The sequence below is a fragment of the Notothenia rossii genome (genome assembly GCF_949606895.1).
Source record: "Notothenia rossii genome assembly, chromosome: 3".
In the NCBI taxonomy this organism is placed as follows: Eukaryota; Metazoa; Chordata; class Actinopteri; order Perciformes; family Nototheniidae; genus Notothenia; species Notothenia rossii.
The window spans coordinates 43,876,914-43,895,194 of record NC_136901.1 but is presented as its reverse complement, the minus strand read 5'-3'; the positions used below and the strand labels follow the sequence as shown (position 1 = coordinate 43,895,194).

Below are 18,281 nucleotides of genomic sequence, written 5' to 3'. Positions count from 1 at the left end.
GGCACACAGTGGGCGTGTAAAGCTATCACACATTTATTACCGGAGTTAACCCTTCAGACTCCCTACATCTCACCAAACACATACCTGCAAACTGAGGTTGAGAAATCTGCTGTCACGTCATCCTCTTCTCAATAAAACATCTCTGGCTTCTCAAGTTTTCTGGCCAATCAGAACCAATAATCGTCTTGTTGCTGGAAGACCTTGTGGGGAATAACCTTTTTTTAAAGTTGAGTTTCGTTTCTTGCTAAATACACGATAGATAAGTAGTTGCCAGTTCACTCACACTCACACTCACACTCACACTCACACTCACACTCACACTCACACTCACACTCACACTCACACTCACACTCACACTCACACTCTCACACTCACACTCACACTCACACTCACACTCACACACACACACACACACACACACACACACACACACACACACACACACACACATCACTTCGGGGGACATTACATTGACTTCCATACATTTCACAAACCGGTTCAAACTGTGATCAGGACCAGGCTGAGCCCACATCTATTAGAGTCAACCGAAATTATAACAAAACACAAAGTAAAATGCAATGCTATCTGGCCCTAAAAAGACAGTACGTGGCAGCCTACCTGAGCACAGTGACTGATGTTACACACAGGAAGATGTTGACAAAGTACAGACTGAGTGCTCACAGCCTGGAGAGAGAGAGAGAGAGAGAGAGAGAGAGAGAGAGAGAGAGAGAGAGAGAGAGAGAGAGAGAGAGAGAGAGAGAGAGAGAGAGCCTGGCCATAGAAACAGGTAGAAGAAAACATGGCTGCCAAAAGAGGGGCGATCATGCCAACAGTGTGGAGGAACTGCTGTGGAGACAGAGCAGTTCTTCCTCACACAATGCCCAACTTTTGAACCAAAACTCAACCATAAGCATCCTCAATTATTTAAAAATGAAAAACTAAAAATACTTCTCGGGGAATATAAAGAGAGCTGCATTGTTGCAGGACAGTTTGTCTCTGCCTGCCACAGTGTGAGGGAACCGGAGTGAGCAGATTACATTACATTGCATGAGCCGTTGCATTCTGGATGAGCTGCAGAGGTCGGATGGCACATGCAGGTAGACCAGCCAGACCTGCGCTGATACACCAGGTCTCACATCTTATGTATCTTAAGTATATATATATCATTCTATTTTGTATTCATGTATTATATGAATGAAATGAATCTGTATTCCTTGTAAAAAAAAACATGCAAACTTCTTAGCAGTTTGTTTATAACTGTTCATTTGTTTATTTGTATGTATTTTTGTAAAGATGTTACAACTATACATAGCTTTGGCAATACTGGATGTAAATATGGTCTGAATTGAGAGAGAAATCTATAAATATTGCATTTTAATGATAGCTTTATAGTTTGTTTGTGTCCAGGCAACAAGCAACAGTTAAACATGAATGTAAACAAAGCTGGATTTAATTTAATTTAAATTAATTTTTCATGAATTAAAAAATCAAACTCCTCCAAGGGAACTGAATACATAAATAAAACATGTTCTGACCCACTGGTGAGGTTTTACAAATATTTAATAAATACAAAGTATTAATACCAGCAGCAGTGTTCCTGATAACAAAGAGCAAAAATGATTTGGCAAAAAGAAAAAAGACTCTTGTGATTTAAGGTCATTCAAACGCCTGATACTGAACATTTGGAGCGCGGCCCCCATGTTTGGAGGGTGGGCCCCATGTTTGGAGGGTGGGCCCCATGTTTAGGGCACATCATCTCAAACAAACACCAAAACGAGAGCGTCGTCTCACATCACGGTTGCACGATTAAGGATGATTCATAGACATCTCAATATGACGAGGTGCGATGTTATTACAAATAAAAAAATGATTTCCATATTCTACAGATTTTAAGATAAAAGTAAACAAATCGTGGCAATAAATAATGATTTTAAAGGGGCCATATTCATTTTCATGTCATTGGTCGACTGCTTCGAGAAGTCCCGCCCCTTAGCCTATCACGAACAATGTGTGGATAGCAGCGCGAGTGTTCTATAGTGATGTCACTATGTTCTGGAAGTAAATTGAGGCGTTTCAGGCAGAATAGGGCCCCTTCAAAATTATAATTCAGTTTAATATTGTGGATCAAATTGGGTTTTAAAAAAATATAATCTAAAATGTTCGGCTTTAACTTAAAATGAATCTTCTCAGTTTTTATTTTAGGGATAAAAAACGAAATGCTAAGTTGACCGTTTAGCCTCAGCTTCGTACAGAGAAAAACAGACATTTAAAATAAACAGATGAAATGTAAACAGGTCTATCTTCAGGAGAGAACTTTCTGTAACGCTGTGATCTGTTAGTGTGCAAACTAACGTTTAAAAAGGCATTTTGGATGAAACAGTACAAAGTAAAGCAATGGTTTTTATCACGTTAAAAATCTCTGTCGACATATCCCCCCCCAAAAAGCAAATACTGGATCTGTGCCTCCTTATTTTCATCAGTTTTGGCATCAAAGTGTCCTCCGTCTGCAGGAAACGGTCAAGCGTTCAGTCCAGATAACAATGAGACTGCAGAAGAATCGCTTCCTGTGACTGAGGCTCTACTCGAGGCCCAGAGTGAAGTTTATCCCGTGGACGATGCCGATGATGATTGGCTGCCAGGCAACGAGGTATCTGAGCCAATCAAGAAGCTGCCCGTACAGGACGTGAGTCTTCTCCCAGCTGACAGGAAACAGAGCAATTAAGGAGGAAACGAGAGAGACTAGAGACAATGCATCGAAGAGTCCTAAAACACTGAAACAAGTCAGCTTAATGAGTCCTAAAACACTGAAACAAGTCACCTTAATGAGTCCTCAAACACTGAAACAAGTCACCTTAATGAGTCCTAAAACACTGAAACAAGTCAGCTTAATGAGTCCTAAAACACTGAAACAAGTCAGCTTAATGAGTCCTCAAACACTGAAACAAGTCAGCTTAATGAGTCCTCAAACACTGAAACAAGTCAGCTTAATGAGTCCTCAAACACTGAAACAAGTCAGCTTAATGAGTCCTCAAACACTGAAACAAGTCAGCTTAATGAGTCCTCAAACACTGAAACAAGTCACCTTAATGAGTCCTCAAACACTGAAACAAGTCAGCTTAATGAGTCCTAAAACACTGAAACCAGTCAGCTTAATGAGTCCTAAAACACTGAAACAAGTCAGCTTAATGAGTCCTCAAACACTGAAACAAGTCAGCTTAATGAGTCCTCAAACACTGAAACAAGTCACCTTAATGAGTCCTCAAACACTGAAACAAGTCAGCTTAATGAGTCCTCAAACACTGAAACAAGTCACCTTAACGAGTCCTCAAACACTGAAACAAGTCAGCTTAATGAGTCCTCAAACACTGAAACAAGTCAGCTTAATGAGTCCTCAAACACTGAAACAAGTCAGCTTAATGAGTCCTCAAACACTGAAACAAGTCAGCTTAATGAGTCCTCAAACACTGAAACAAGTCAGCTTAATGAGTCCTCAAACACTGAAACAAGTCAGCTTAATGAGTCCTCAAACACTGAAACCAGTCAGCTTAATGAGTCCTCAAACACTGAAACAAGTCAGCTTAATGAGTCCTCAAACACTGAAACAAGTCAGCTTAATGAGTCCTAAAACACTGAAACAAGTCACCTTAATGAGTCCTAAAACACTGAAACAAGTCAGCTTAATGAGTCCTCAAACACTGAAACAAGTTAGCTTAATGAGTCCTCAAACACTGAAACAAGTCAGCTTAATGAGTCCTAAAACACTGAAACAAGTCAGCTTAATGAGTCCTCAAACACTGAAACAAGTTAGCTTAATGAGTCCTCAAACACTGAGACCAGTCAGCTTAATGAGTCCTCAAACACTGAAACAAGTCAGCTTAATGAGTCCTCAAACACTGAAACAAGTCAGCTTAATGAGTCCTCAAACACTGAAACAAGTCAGCTTAATGAGTCCTCAAACACTGAAACAAGTCAGCTTAATGAGTCCTCAAACACTGAAACAAGTCAGCTTAATGAGTCCTAAAACACTGAAACAAGTCAGCTCAATGAGTCCTCAAACACTGAAACAAGTCAGCTTAATGAGTCCTAAAACACTGAAACCAGTCAGCTTAATGAGTCCTCAAACACTGAAACAAGTCAGCTTAATGAGTCCTCAAACACTGAAACAAGTCAGCTTAATGAGTCCTAAAACACTGAAACCAGTCAGCTTAATGAGTCCTCAAACACTGAAACAAGTCAGCTTAATGAGTCCTCAAACACTGAAACAAGTCAGCTTAATGAGTCCTCAAACACTGAAACAAGTCAGCTTAATGAGTCCTAAAACACTGAAACAAGTCACCTTAATGAGTCCTCAAACACTGAAACAAGTCAGCTTAATGAGTCCTAAAACACTGAAACAAGTCAGCTTAATGAGTCCTCAAACACTGAAACAAGTCAGCTTAATGAGTCCTCAAACACTGAAACAAGTCAGCTTAATGAGTCCTCAAACACTGAAACAAGTCAGCTTAATGAGTCCTCAAACACTGAAACAAGTCAGCTTAATGAGTCCTCAAACACTGAAACAAGTCACCTTAATGAGTCCTCAAACACTGAAACAAGTCAGCTTAATGAGTCCTCAAACACTGAAACAAGTCAGCTTAATGAGTCCTCAAACACTGAAACAAGTCAGCTTAATGAGTCCTAAAACACTGAAACAAGTCAGCTTAATGAGTCCTCAAACACTGAAACAAGTCACCTTAATGAGTCCTAAAACACTGAAACAAGTCAGCTTAATGAGTCCTCAAACACTGAAACAAGTCAGCTTAATGAGTCCTCAAACACTGAAACAAGTCAGCTTAATGAGTCCTAAAACACTGAAACAAGTCAGCTTAATGAGTCCTCAAACACTGAAACAAGTCAGCTTAATGAGTCCTCAAACACTGAAACAAGTCACCTTAATGAGTCCTCAAACACTGAAACAAGTCAGCTTAATGAGTCCTCAAACACTGAAACAAGTCAGCTTAATGAGTCCTCAAACACTGAAACAAGTCAGCTTAATGAGTCCTCAAACACTGAAACAAGTCACCTTAATGAGTCCTCAAACACTGAAACAAGTCAGCTTAATGAGTCCTCAAACACTGAAACAAGTCAGCTTAATGAGTCCTCAAACACTGAAACAAGTCAGCTTAATGAGTCCTCAAACACTGAAACAAGTCAGCTTAATGAGTCCTCAAACACTGAAACAAGTCACCTTAATGAGTCCTCAAACACTGAAACAAGTCAGCTTAATGAGTCCTCAAACACTGAAACAATCAGCTTAATGAGTCCTAAAACACTGAAACAAGTCAGCTCAATGAGTCCTCAAACACTGAAACAAGTCAGCTTAATGAGTCCTCAAACACTGAAACAAGTCAGCTTAATGAGTCCTCAAACACCGAAACCAGTCAGCTCAATGAGTCCTCAAACACTGAAACAAGTCACCTTAATGAGTCCTCAAACACTGAAACAAGTCAGCTTAATGAGTCCTCAAACACTGAAACAAGTCAGCTTAATGAGTCCTAAAACACTGAAACAAGTCAGCTCAATGAGTCCTCAAACACTGAAACAAGTCACCTTAACGAGTCCTCAAACACTGAAACAAGTCACCTTAATGAGTCCTCAAACACTGAAACAAGTCAGCTTAATGAGTCCTAAAACACTGAAACAAGTCAGCTTAATGAGTCCTCAAACACTGAAACAAGTCAGCTTAATGAGTCCTCAAACACTGAAACAAGTCAGCTTAATGAGTCCTCAAACACTGAAACAAGTCAGCTTAATGAGTCCTCAAACACTGAAACAAGTCAGCTTAATGAGTCCTCAAACACTGAAACAAGTCAGCTTAATGAGTCCTCAAACACTGAAACAAGTCAGCTTAGTGAGTCCTCAAACACTGAAACAAGTCAGCTTAATGAGTCCTCAAACACTGAAACAAGTCACCTTAATGAGTCCTCAAACACTGAAACAAGTCAGCTTAATGAGTCCTCAAACACTGAAACAAGTCAGCTTAATGAGTCCTCAAACACTGAAACAAGTCAGCTTAATGAGTCCTCAAACACTGAAACAAGTCAGCTTAATGAGTCCTCAAACACTGAAACAAGTCACCTTAATGAGTCCTCAAACACTGAAACAAGTCAGCTTAATGAGTCCTCAAACACTGAAACAAGTCACCTTAATGAGTCCTCAAACACTGAAACAAGTCAGCTTAATGAGTCCTCAAACACTGAAACAAGTCAGCTTAATGAGTCCTCAAACACTGAAACAAGTCAGCTTAATGAGTCCTCAAACACTGAAACAAGTCAGCTTAATGAGTCCTAAAACACTGAAACAAGTCAGCTTAATGAGTCCTCAAACACTGAAACAAGTCAGCTTAATGAGTCCTAAAACACTGAAACAAGTCAGCTTAATGAGTCCTCAAACACTGAAACAAGTCAGCTTAATGAGTCCTCAAACACTGAAACAAGTCACCTTAATGAGTCCTAAAACACTGAAACAAGTCAGCTTAATGAGTCCTCAAACACTGAAACAAGTCAGCTTAATGAGTCCTCAAACACTGAAACAAGTCAGCTTAATGAGTCCTCAAACACTGAAACAAGTCACCTTAATGAGTCCTCAAACACTGAAACAAGTCAGCTTAATGAGTCCTCAAACACTGAAACCAGTCAGCTTAATGAGTCCTAAAACACTGAAACAAGTCAGCTTAATGAGTCCTAAAACACTGAAACAAGTCAGCTTAATGAGTCCTCAAACACTGAAACAAGTCAGCTTAATGAGTCCTCAAACACTGAAACAAGTCAGCTTAATGAGTCCTCAAACACTGAAACAAGTCAGCTTAATGAGTCCTCAAACACTGAAACAAGTCACCTTAATGAGTCCTCAAACACTGAAACAAGTCAGCTTAATGAGTCCTCAAACACTGAAACAAGTCAGCTTAATGAGTCCTCAAACACTGAAACAAGTCAGCGTAGTGAGTCCTTTTTAAGCGATTATATTTTTAAATATGTATGTAAACCTAAAGGCAGATTATACATTAAATAAAGAAAAAATTCGGGCAAAACCCAAAAAAATATGCAAATGAAATCAATATCAAAAATCCTATAACTAATAACCATGGCATTAGATACACATTGCTACATAATTTATATATACTGTTTATAAAGGATACGGGTTGCTCATCATCTTCTTCATGTCCACTTTCTCGTTGCAGTACGGACATGTCAGCTTTTTACCCACAATGCACCAGCCGCGGATGCAGAACTCGTGAAATCTGAAGCGTCGCGGCAGGTTAAGGAGGACGAACTGAACATAAATATCATTCCACCACACATTCATCCCAGAATGAATCAAATCACAATGTGTTGGAGCGCTAACCAATAGGAGCGTTCCACAGTGATGTCACTAAGAAGGATACATGTGTCCACAGGACAGCTGGAACGTGTCCTCGATGAATCCTTCCTCCTCCACCTCCACCAGGATCCTCTGACCACAGACGGCACAGATGTCGTCGCTCAGGCTCCGGCTCGGCATGCCTCCTCTGTTGTAGTACTGGAAACACACGAGTAGAATCTGTTTTATATAACTGTTAGAAACATATCTCTGGTCCCCGGCTTGAGCTTCAACCTCAGGATCCATGTATCTGTGATCCTCTCCAGAATGGAAGTAGTCATCACATACAGAGCATCAACTAGTTCCTGAACAGTGTCCTTCACATGCTGATATCCAAGAGAGGGAGTTCCACAGTCACAACATGGAGGGATACCGGTTCTTCTAGAGCAGGGGCTCCCAACCTTTTTTCCCAAGAGGCCCCCCAAATGACTCCTGTTGGAAGTTGCGCACCCCCCCTGCGATCTTTGGCGCACCCCCAAGGGGGGCACGCCCCCCAGGTTGGGAACCAGTGTTCTAGGTAATCATACATCCTGTCGTGTACAAAATACATGAGCCTTTTCTCAAAATGTATTTTTTTCCCCTCAAAATCTGAATTTTTCTAAATCTGTACTTTTTCAAAAAAAACAATCTGACTTTTTCTCAAAATCTCATAATTCTGACTTTAAAAAAAAATCAATCTCAAATATTCAGAATATTTCAAAAACAAATCTGAATTTTTATAAAAAATCTAAAAAATCTGACTTTTTCTCCAAATCTCAAAATTCGTACTTTTCATCACACATCCTGTCATGTACAGAGCTACAGTTAGGATACCTTTGTATCATGTTACTCTCATATTGGAAGATACATTCAGTATTTTCCCAACAGTAATCATGTGTTTTAAGCCGTGCTAGATTTAGTTTCATGGAAAGAGGCCCTTCTATTCCTGTGACCTACCATGAGTGCTAACTGCTAAATAAGGACTTCAACCATCTCTGTGTTTTTAATGATTCCTCTTTGTCTTATTCTTTAATATCGTAACGGCCCGTCCACACAGCAGCGTTACAAAATCTTCCAACGCTTCTGCCCCTTCACGTTGAATGGGGTGACGTCACGTTGCCTCGCTTTTCGCCGAACTGCATTGTGGGGAAGCAAAGCGAAGATTTCCAGGATTTCCGGGATTTTCAGGATTCAAAAGTTGAGCAATGTTCAACTTTTGAAGCTGAGCTGGAAGCGTCAGCCAATAAAATCCCGTTTATGCAAATCTGACAGTACAAGCGCTAGCCAATCAAACCGCGTGTAAGCTGGGAGAGACATACCGCAGTTAATTTCCTCATATTCCAAACGAGAAATTACGGTAGCAAATCACCCGGTTCTTTACGACCAGTAATAACTTACCGGGATACAAACCGGAGGAACCAGGCATGGAGGGAGGTGGCAGAGACAGTGGGCGAAACTGGTAGGTTTTCGCCTGTTTGGGGAGTTTATATTTATATATATTTATATTGCTCGTATAAAATCCCCGGGGTTTTTTGCTTTGTATGCCAGGGGTGGGACATTCATGTGATTGGTTGTTGGTCGCGTTGCTCGCAAAAAATCCCCATGCTTTCAGACATGCCCAGCTCCAAGATTTTAAAGATTTTTTTAACGCTGCTGTGTGGACGGGCCGTTAGAGTTACATCAGATCCACGACACGCACATGCAGTATTCAGTCAGAGCTGTGTTTCATTCAAAGAAAATCAGGGGAAATAGCACTGATTTGATCTCATTTAGTCAAAGAGGAATCAACATTTGCTAAAAAAAAAAAAAAAAACAGATCACCCATTCTAGCCATGCCTCATATCCCTCTATTTCACTTCCTGTTTCTAAAGTGCTGATTTGGGGTATAAAGCTTTTAAAATAAAAAGTAGGGGTCTGAGCTCATGTGGGACACGGCAGCTACTGTCTAAACTAAATACTGCCGTGATGAAACGCCATATCATGGATTATCAAGGATTCTCTCTGAAACAGTATGGAGCTCAAAGGCTTTCTCTCTTGCCGGTTATACCACAAGGTGAGTTCCTTTTTACTTCCTGCTTCTTCACACACATGCTCTCCAGTACAGGTTAGCTCTGAGTGTTAGCGATGCTAATATAAACACCGACCATATTACGTCCAAAACGGTCGGGCATTGTTTCTGATAGCAACGTTTCTGATAGGGCCGTGGGTCCACATTTCAGATATTACGTCATATCAGACGCAAATCTTGATCAGCTCCGTTGTTCCCCCGTTTTAGAGATTTGGGTACGGAGGAAAAGAGAGGGGGTTTTATTTTCTGACGCTGCGTGAGTTCCCCGACACACCGGGGACACATGTTGATGTATAAAAGACATCACAAAGTGCCTTTTGCATGATAGGTGGATTTGTGGACATTGACACCAGTTAAACATCGTTTCCATTAAGAATCAAATGATTTAATAAAAACAGTCGTACCCCGATGGTGGAGGCCATGTAGTCGGAGCAGATTTCTGCAAAGTCTCTTCCCATGACGCCGTAATAAAGTCCGTAAAACAGCATGATGACTCCCACGTCCATGGAGTCCTCCGCCTTGATCCTGCACACAGAGGTCTTAGTTATTATATATTATATACCCAGTGTCTTTATTATAGCTAACTGATGAGCTAGAGGTCCGGGGCTCGGATCAAGTGGTAAAAGCCACATCTTTATATTTTAAGGATTTTAGATTAAGAAGAATACAAATGAATAAGCATGTGCCCTAAATCCGGAGGCAGATTATTTTTTTCAATCGGTTCTTTTGGAGAAAGAAATAAAGTAAACTAAATAAACAAATTGTGAACAAAACTAACATTGCTTTTTATTTAAATTAAATAAATAATATTTCACATCAAAAGAAACAACAATGTTTTAACAAATCGTATTAAATAATCTGATGACAGAACTGTAAACAGAATAGCTGAAACTTTAACAAACTAAATAACTCAGTTACCTCTAATCATTAACCCTTGTTTGTATAATGTAGTTAAGTCCGTGTGTTGCTGCTAGCATACATAACACCTGACGTGGGAAACGTTACTCGTGGATGGGGCTACAGAGCTACTAGAAAGACAGTCGAACCCGGTGCATTCCTCCGTCTGGATGTGGAGCACTTTGATAAATGTTTAGACAAATTGCTCGTGTTACCGGCCTTACATGCTAAACACCTATTGTCCACATCGAGGCGGGTAAAGTTTAACCACACCTCGGAGCGCGTTCTCTCCGCCATCTCCGCAGTGTGTGTGTGTTGCAGCATGTAGCAGCTGCGTGTGTGTAAACTGCCCCGCCCCCTCGCAAGCAGGCGGAGAGAGAGATTGAAAATACAAAAAATAATCATAGACGCATTTTGCAGTCTTTTTGCATATTAGAAAGTTGGCGACACGAAAACTTGCAATATAATGTTTGTGTAGCAATAACACATATGACAGATATGTTTTACATGTCTCCAGTACCGATAAAAAGACCGCTAACGTCGGAGCTTAACGGTGCCACGGTCTTTAATAATTCAGCCCCGGGGCCCGTTTAATACCGGGGCTCGGTACCCATCCCTAGCAGCGGCCTCACCTGAAGAAGACGTTGAAGCCGAACATCGTGAACATGATGGCGAGGTAACCGAGAACTCCCACCGCGTAGCTCAGCTTATAGATCAGCAGGAACCACTTATACACCATCCTGGAAAACACACACACACCTTTAGACTTTAACACATGCACACATGCACACACGCACGCACGCACACACACACACACACACACACACACACACACACACACACACACACACACACACACACACACACACAGACACACACAGACACACAACATTACTCACCTGGGCGTCCGGCAGGAAAGAGGTTTTCGCGTCGCTCTGAAAACGACGTAACTGGTGACGACGGAGAACATTCCCCACATGGAGAGGAACCTCCACCAGTACAGCTTGATGGTGAAGTAGAGAGGAATCCCCCACATCTGCACCAGCGTCACCAGCTGAGGAGGAACCAGTGAGGGCAGGAGAGGACTCTTTAAAGTAGAGACACTACATACTGATATACACCTGAACATCAGCAGGAGAGGACTCTTTAAAGTAGAGACACTACATACTGATATACACCTGAACATCAGCAGGAGAGAACTCTTTAAAGTAGAGACACTACATACTGATATACACCTGAACATCAGCAGGAGAGGACTCTTTAAAGTAGAGACACTACATACTGATATACACCTGAACATCAGCAGGAGAGAACTCTTTAAAGTAGAGACACTACATACTGATATACACCTGAACATCAGCAGGAGCGGACTCTTTAAAGTAGAGACACTACATACTGATATACACCTGAACATCAGCAGGAGAGGACTCTTTAAAGTAGAGACACTACATACTGATATACACCTGAACATCAGCAGGAGAGGACTCTTTAAAGTAGAGACACTACATACTGATATACACCTGAACATCAGCAGGAGAGGACTCTTTAAAGTAGAGACACTACATACTGATATACACCTGAACATCAGCAGGAGAGGACTCTTTAAAGTAGAGACACTACATACTGATATACACCTGAACATCAGCAGGAGAGGACTCTTTAAAGTAGAGACACTACATACTGATATACACCTGAACATCAGCAGGAGAGGACTCTTTAAAGTAGAGACACTACATACTGATATACACCTGAACATCAGCAGGAGAGGACTCTTTAAAGTAGAGATACTACATACTGATATACACCTGAACATCAGCAGGAGAGGACTCTTTAAAGTAGAGACACTACATACTGATATACACCTGAACATCAGCAGGAGAGGACTCTTTAAAGTAGAGACACTACATACTGATATACACCTGAACATCAGTAGGAGAGGACTCTTTAAAGGAAGACCTTTCAATGCTCAAAAGCCTAAGTATTGGGCCTCTTTAAATGTATGTAATGTATATATGAAGGCCTCACGTTGTAGGACCGGTGGTGTCTCTGCTTCCACTGCACCAGGACGATCTGAGCCACCACCAGCGTGGCGATGAGGATCATCACCATCTCTGCGTGCATGGCCTCGTGGCCGCGATGTTTCACATGCAGACGCTCGTGCTGCACCCTGACGGAGGGGAAAACAAAGAAAAGCACAACAAAGCTGGTCAGAGGGAAAAAGGGATGGGGGAAAGAACGCAGCATTTATTTAGAATTGCAAATATTAATCATATATTTGTTATTTCTTTCCTATTTTCGTATCATTATTTGTACACCAAGAGTACACATATGGCCATTTTTTATCCTGAAAAGATCAGAAATGCACTCAGCATCCTCAATAACCTCAAAACCACTCCATAAATGTCCAAATTGGCCACGTCATCAGTCACAAGGCATACGATATAATGCAATTCATTTGAATAAACACATCATGACCGCGATGTTTCACACTTAGACGCGGGTGCTGCACCCTGACGGAGGGGTAACCCTTTATATACAGTCTATGGGGAAACCAAACAAAAAGCACCACAAAAAAAAAACTTGTCAGAGGGAAAAAGGGATGGGGGAAAACGCAGCATTTATTTTTGATTTCTTCATTATTTAATCATACATGAATTATTTCTTTCCTATTTTTGTATTATTATTTGTACACCAAGAGTACAACTATTGACTCAGCATCCTCAATAACCTCCAAAATCACTCCGTATATGTCCAAGTTGGCCACGTCATCAGTCACAAGGCATAGGATATAATGCAATTCATGTTAATTAACACACCTTGTGCTAATTGTGCAAATGACCCAACATATGCCGGTTAGCATCCTGCAGTTTCTATGTGCTGGAGACTAAACTATACATTTCTTTGGGGTATTCAACATGTCAGGGTTCACTCTGCTGTGAATACATTGCAGTATTTATAGAGAAAGTGAAGTGTGTGTGTGTGAGAGGAAATGAAACTCACTTCCAGTTCTCTCTGTGTGTCATCTTCAGCAGGTCGTCCTGTGAGGACAGAAATAACAACAGTGGGTCTCTGGACACTTTAAAGTAGGTTATTACCGTTAATACAACATCACTATTTAATCAAGTAAAGCCTCCATTGATTTCAGGGGTGGGAAGACACTATAGTACTATATTAAGTAAAATTCTGAGGTACTTGTACTTGAGTATTTCCATTTTAATGCTACTTTAAACAGCTGTAGCTACTTTTAACTAAATGCATGTCTATCAATTAAACTACTGGATTATTTTTTTGGAGTCACAAAATAGTCAAATTATATAAATATTGGACAAAGAGTACATCAGGAATCCGGTTATGGTTTTCTGACACTTTGTTTACAGCTGGTTTTAAGCTAGGTGGCTAGTTAGCCACAGCTAGCTCTGTTAGCTCCCGTTAGCTCCCTTTATAGCGAATTTAAACATAACTATCACCATTTAGTGGAAACAGTGTCTGAAAAGCTGCGTTGTGAATCTGAGTTCACTTACCTGCGGGTGCACGCCCGCCATTATTGCTCTTTCTTCACCTTTCCCAGTTAAAGCTAGCCTGCTAACAGCAGCTTCCCTGACAGCTGGAAGAGGTGCGGGAAGCGAAGAGGGACACAATTAATCCGTAACGCGAAATCATTGAATTACACGTTTTAATATTTGGTGGAATAATCATATTTTAGCTGTAAAACTGTGTTAAAGCAAAAACAATTTAGCATTAAATTACATTATAGGATATCTTTTACTTTTAAGCTACTTTACTTAATGTTTATAGTACACTGTTTACAGGTTATAAGTATTCTGTATATTTTATGTTTAGATTCTCCTCTGAATGAAGGTATTTCTTACTGAGAATGTATTTGTTTTTAATGATCTTCAGTTTGTAATACTGTAGACTCTTATGTAATAATATTCAAAATGCTTCCGTGATGAAATAATTCTCAATGTGGGCTAAATCTATTTTGTAATTAATCTCTTATAAATATAGCTGCTACTGGTCTACCTGAATGTCTACTTATCAACATTTTAATATCATATTCATGCCTTTTATCTAATGTTTCTTTCTTCATCTGGCACTTCAACTTTCGTTTTTATAAATATCTTAATGAACACTTACTTCGTTTTAATACATTTTATAAGAGTACGAGGATGACAAATTGGCACCAACACACGCAATTCACACTTTCAGTACATTTTATTTTGGAGAATCCTGATGAGAAATGTTTATAAAAGAAGAACAAATCAACTTTAGTCAGTCATCTTTATTTCTTTTTCTTTGCAATCAATAAAAACAGTCGATAAAGATTGTGGAAAACGAATCCTCGGCTCCTGGTCATTTCCTCCACCTGTGAGTGTAAATAAAACACTTTTAATAAACAGAACATTTGAATGATTATCCGATTATAACGAGTTAATTCGCTCAGACATCCAAGGAAGGATTGGGCCATCACTGGTCTCTCGACCTCTGGTGGAAACTACGAATGGCAGGAAGAAGCTTCATCACAGCGAATTAAAGTACAGTAATAAATTAATAATTACTAACTTACCAGTTTCACAGACGTGGATCAGCATCTCTGGAGGAGTTCAATCACATCAAACCTGAGAGAGAGCGAGACGGAGAACAAGTTAGTTCAGAAGGAGAAACTCAAGGATAAGTTTACAAATATTTATTTTGTTATTCGCTCAGACATCCAAGGAAGGATTGGGCCATCACTGGTCTCTCGACCTCTGGTGGAAACTACGAATGGCAGGAAGAAGCTTCATCACAGCGAATTAAAGTACAGTAATAAATTAATAATTACTAACTTACCAGTTTCACAGACGTGGATCAGCATCTCTGGAGGAGTTCAATCACATCAAACCTGAGAGAGAGCGAGACGGAGAACAAGTTAGTTCAGAAGGAGAAACTCAAGGATAAGTTTACAAATATTTATTTTGTTATTCGCTCAGACATCCAAGGAAGGATTGGGCCATCACTGGTCTCTCGACCTCTGGTGGAAACTACGAATGGCAGGAAGAAGCTTCATCACAGCGAATTAAAGTACAGTAATAAATTAATAATTACTAACTTACCAGTTTCACAGACGTGGATCAGCATCTCTGGAGGAGTTCAATCACATCAAACCTGAGAGAGAGCGAGACGGAGAACAAGTTAGTTCAGAAGGAGAAACTCAAGGATAAGTTTACAAATATTTATTTTGTTATTCGCTCAGACATCCAAGGAAGGATTGGGCCATCACTGGTCTCTCGACCTCTGGTGGAAACTACGAATGGCAGGAAGAAGCTTCATCACAGTGAACTTTATAGATAACACCCCATAAAATATATACATACCAGGGATTAGCCAGCTCCAGCGGGTCGACTACAGCGCGGCGAGCACCGACTCCACCCTGAAAGAGACACGCAGAGATACGTTATATTTAGAAAAGAAAAAAAATCCAAACTCTTTAATTTTCTGCTTTAAATTCGCTCAGACATCCAAGGAAGGATTGGGCCATCATTGGTCTCTCGACCTCTGGTGGAAACTACGAATGGCAGGAAGAAGCTTCATCACAGCGAATCAAATATATATTTAGTTATAAATTAATGAATAACGTACCAGGTTCACAGACATGGATCAGCATCTGTGGAGGAGTTCATCCATTTCACATCAAACCTGAGAAAGAGAAAACTAGTTAGTTCTGAAGGAGAAAATACAGGAATAAAAGTTTAAATATATATATATTTTATTATTCGCTCAGACATCCAAGGAAGGATTGGGCCATCATTGGTCTCTCGACCTCTGGTGGAAACTACGAATGGCAGGAAGAAGCTTCATCACAGCGAACTTTAAAGATAACACCCGAATACATACCAGGGATTAGCCAGCTCCAGCGGGTCGACTACAGCACGGCGAGCACCGACTCCACCCTGAAAGAGACACGCAGAGATACGTTGGATTTAGATACATTTTTTATTAAAAAACACTGCATTTTCTGCTTTAAAATTCGCTCAGACATCCAAGGAAGGATTGGGCCATCACTGGTCTCTCGACCTCTGGTGGAAACTACGAATGGCAGGAAGAAGCTTCATCACAGCGAATTAAAATGTAGATTTACAGTAATCAATTAATTACATACCAGGTTCACAGATGTGGATTAGCATCTGTGGAGGATTTAACCCGGTTAACTGCATCACATCAAACCTGAGAGAGAACTAGTTAGTTCAGAAGGAGAAACTCAAGGATAAGTTTAAATGTATTTATGTTGTTATTCGCTCAGACATCCAAGGAAGGATTGGGCCATCACTGGTCTCACGACCTCTGGTGGAAACTACGAATGGCAGGAAGAAGCATCATCACAGCGAATTCAATAACTTCTTGTTAGTATATAATAAACTTGCTCACCTGTATCGAAGTAAATCATTTCTGCTTGCCGATGATTTCATCCCATCATCCTTCATGATCAACAGCTTCACTACGGTGGCCTGGAGGGTCATTTCTCCCCGACGCTGATGATACTCTGGGTAGCAAGGAACAGAATTGTATAAGAGTCTAAAACCCATGATTTAAAATAAACATTATTTTATTGCACAAAAGCGCTCAGACATCCAAGGAAGGATTGGGCCATCATTGGTCTTTCGACCTCTGGTGGAAACTACGAATGGCAGGAAGAAGCTTCATCACAGTGCAGGAATCTACAATAAAAATAAATTAAAATGCAAATAAAACTCATTTAAAATGTTCTTACCTGGTGTGGACTTCAGCTATCAGCTCAGAGATGAAGCAGCACCCGGAGACACACATGTTAAACCTAAAAAATGTAATATATTACAGTTAATAAAATGTTTATCGCATGAAAAACATCAGAGCTAAAGTGGGCTGTGTTGCATTAATGCACCGAAATTAGTTTAATTGTGGCGATACATTTTAATAAATAATGTTGTATTAGAATTGTGAAGCTGTAATGAGATGCTGGGCACCACCATGTGTTTAACTGCAGGAAACACATTTAAAAACGTAATAAAAGTCTTAAATATCATGTGTACTGCAATGATACATGTTTAACAACTACATTTGAACACGAGGGCTTGATTCAGCATTTCCTTTAGGCAAATAGTTTTTAAAAAGCAGATTGAATCCACGTTTTTAGTTAAAAACACTTTTAATGACTCCGGTTTTTCGGTTAAAAACAACGTGTTGGAAGTTCCAGCATTTTTGGATGCTGTGACAATCTACGAACATCCGTTAAATAAACTCATCATCTATGATATATTAAGACATATTTAACTTCTATATGATGTTATTGATACGTAAAATGTTATATTTAACGGTAAAAAGTTATATTTAAAGTTATATTTACCGTTTGTTTCGGAGATGATGTCGTCTCTTCTCAGTCGTTTTCTGGAGGAAGTGATTGAAGAAGCACTGCTCACTGCTATTTATACCAACATGGCGCCAGGACCATTTTCACGAAGACTCACCGCCACCTAGCGGCCTGGAGGGGGATTCACACCATGCCTGCAAATACAAATATAACATGTTTAATTATGCATTCTTAATCCTATATCATATGTTTAAAAATATCTGAGAATATATACAAATTACAACAAATACATTTTAGTTGTGGGCAGAATAAAAAAGTGTTGTTTTTCTCTTAAAAGGATTTTATTTAATAACAATTTTGCTGTGTAAAATAAGATTTAAAAAAAGAGCAAGATAAAGTATTTTGACATATTTCGTTGTGGTATGAGCATGAGCAATTCAATAATATGACACACACACACACACACCATTTCCAATATATTATTTTCTGATACACATTAGAAAAAGATTGATAATAATCATATGCAACTATATATATTTTTTTGTTTTTGTGTGTAATAAAAAACAATAATAATAAAACATGCAAAAAAGAAATGAGTGTATGTAAAAGTCAGTT

At 39.8% G+C, this 18,281-nt stretch overlaps 1 protein-coding gene across 1 annotated transcript; it reads right to left on the bottom strand.

Annotated features, from left to right (window-relative positions):
• Window positions 1-1,542: 1,542 nt before the first annotated feature.
• On the bottom strand, window positions 1,543-13,983 carry rnf175 (ring finger protein 175). Its single transcript, XM_079668491.1, has 9 exons — window positions 13,864-13,983; window positions 13,343-13,380; window positions 12,368-12,509; window positions 11,242-11,396; window positions 10,975-11,082; window positions 9,850-9,970; window positions 7,424-7,557; window positions 7,178-7,279; window positions 1,543-2,699 (listed from the first exon to the last, which is right to left on the bottom strand). The coding sequence occupies exons 1-9, from the start codon at window positions 13,882-13,884 to the stop codon at window positions 2,579-2,581; spliced, it is 942 nt and encodes a 313-aa protein (XP_079524617.1). The 5' UTR covers window positions 13,885-13,983; the 3' UTR covers window positions 1,543-2,578.
• Window positions 13,984-18,281: the final 4,298 nt, after the last annotated feature.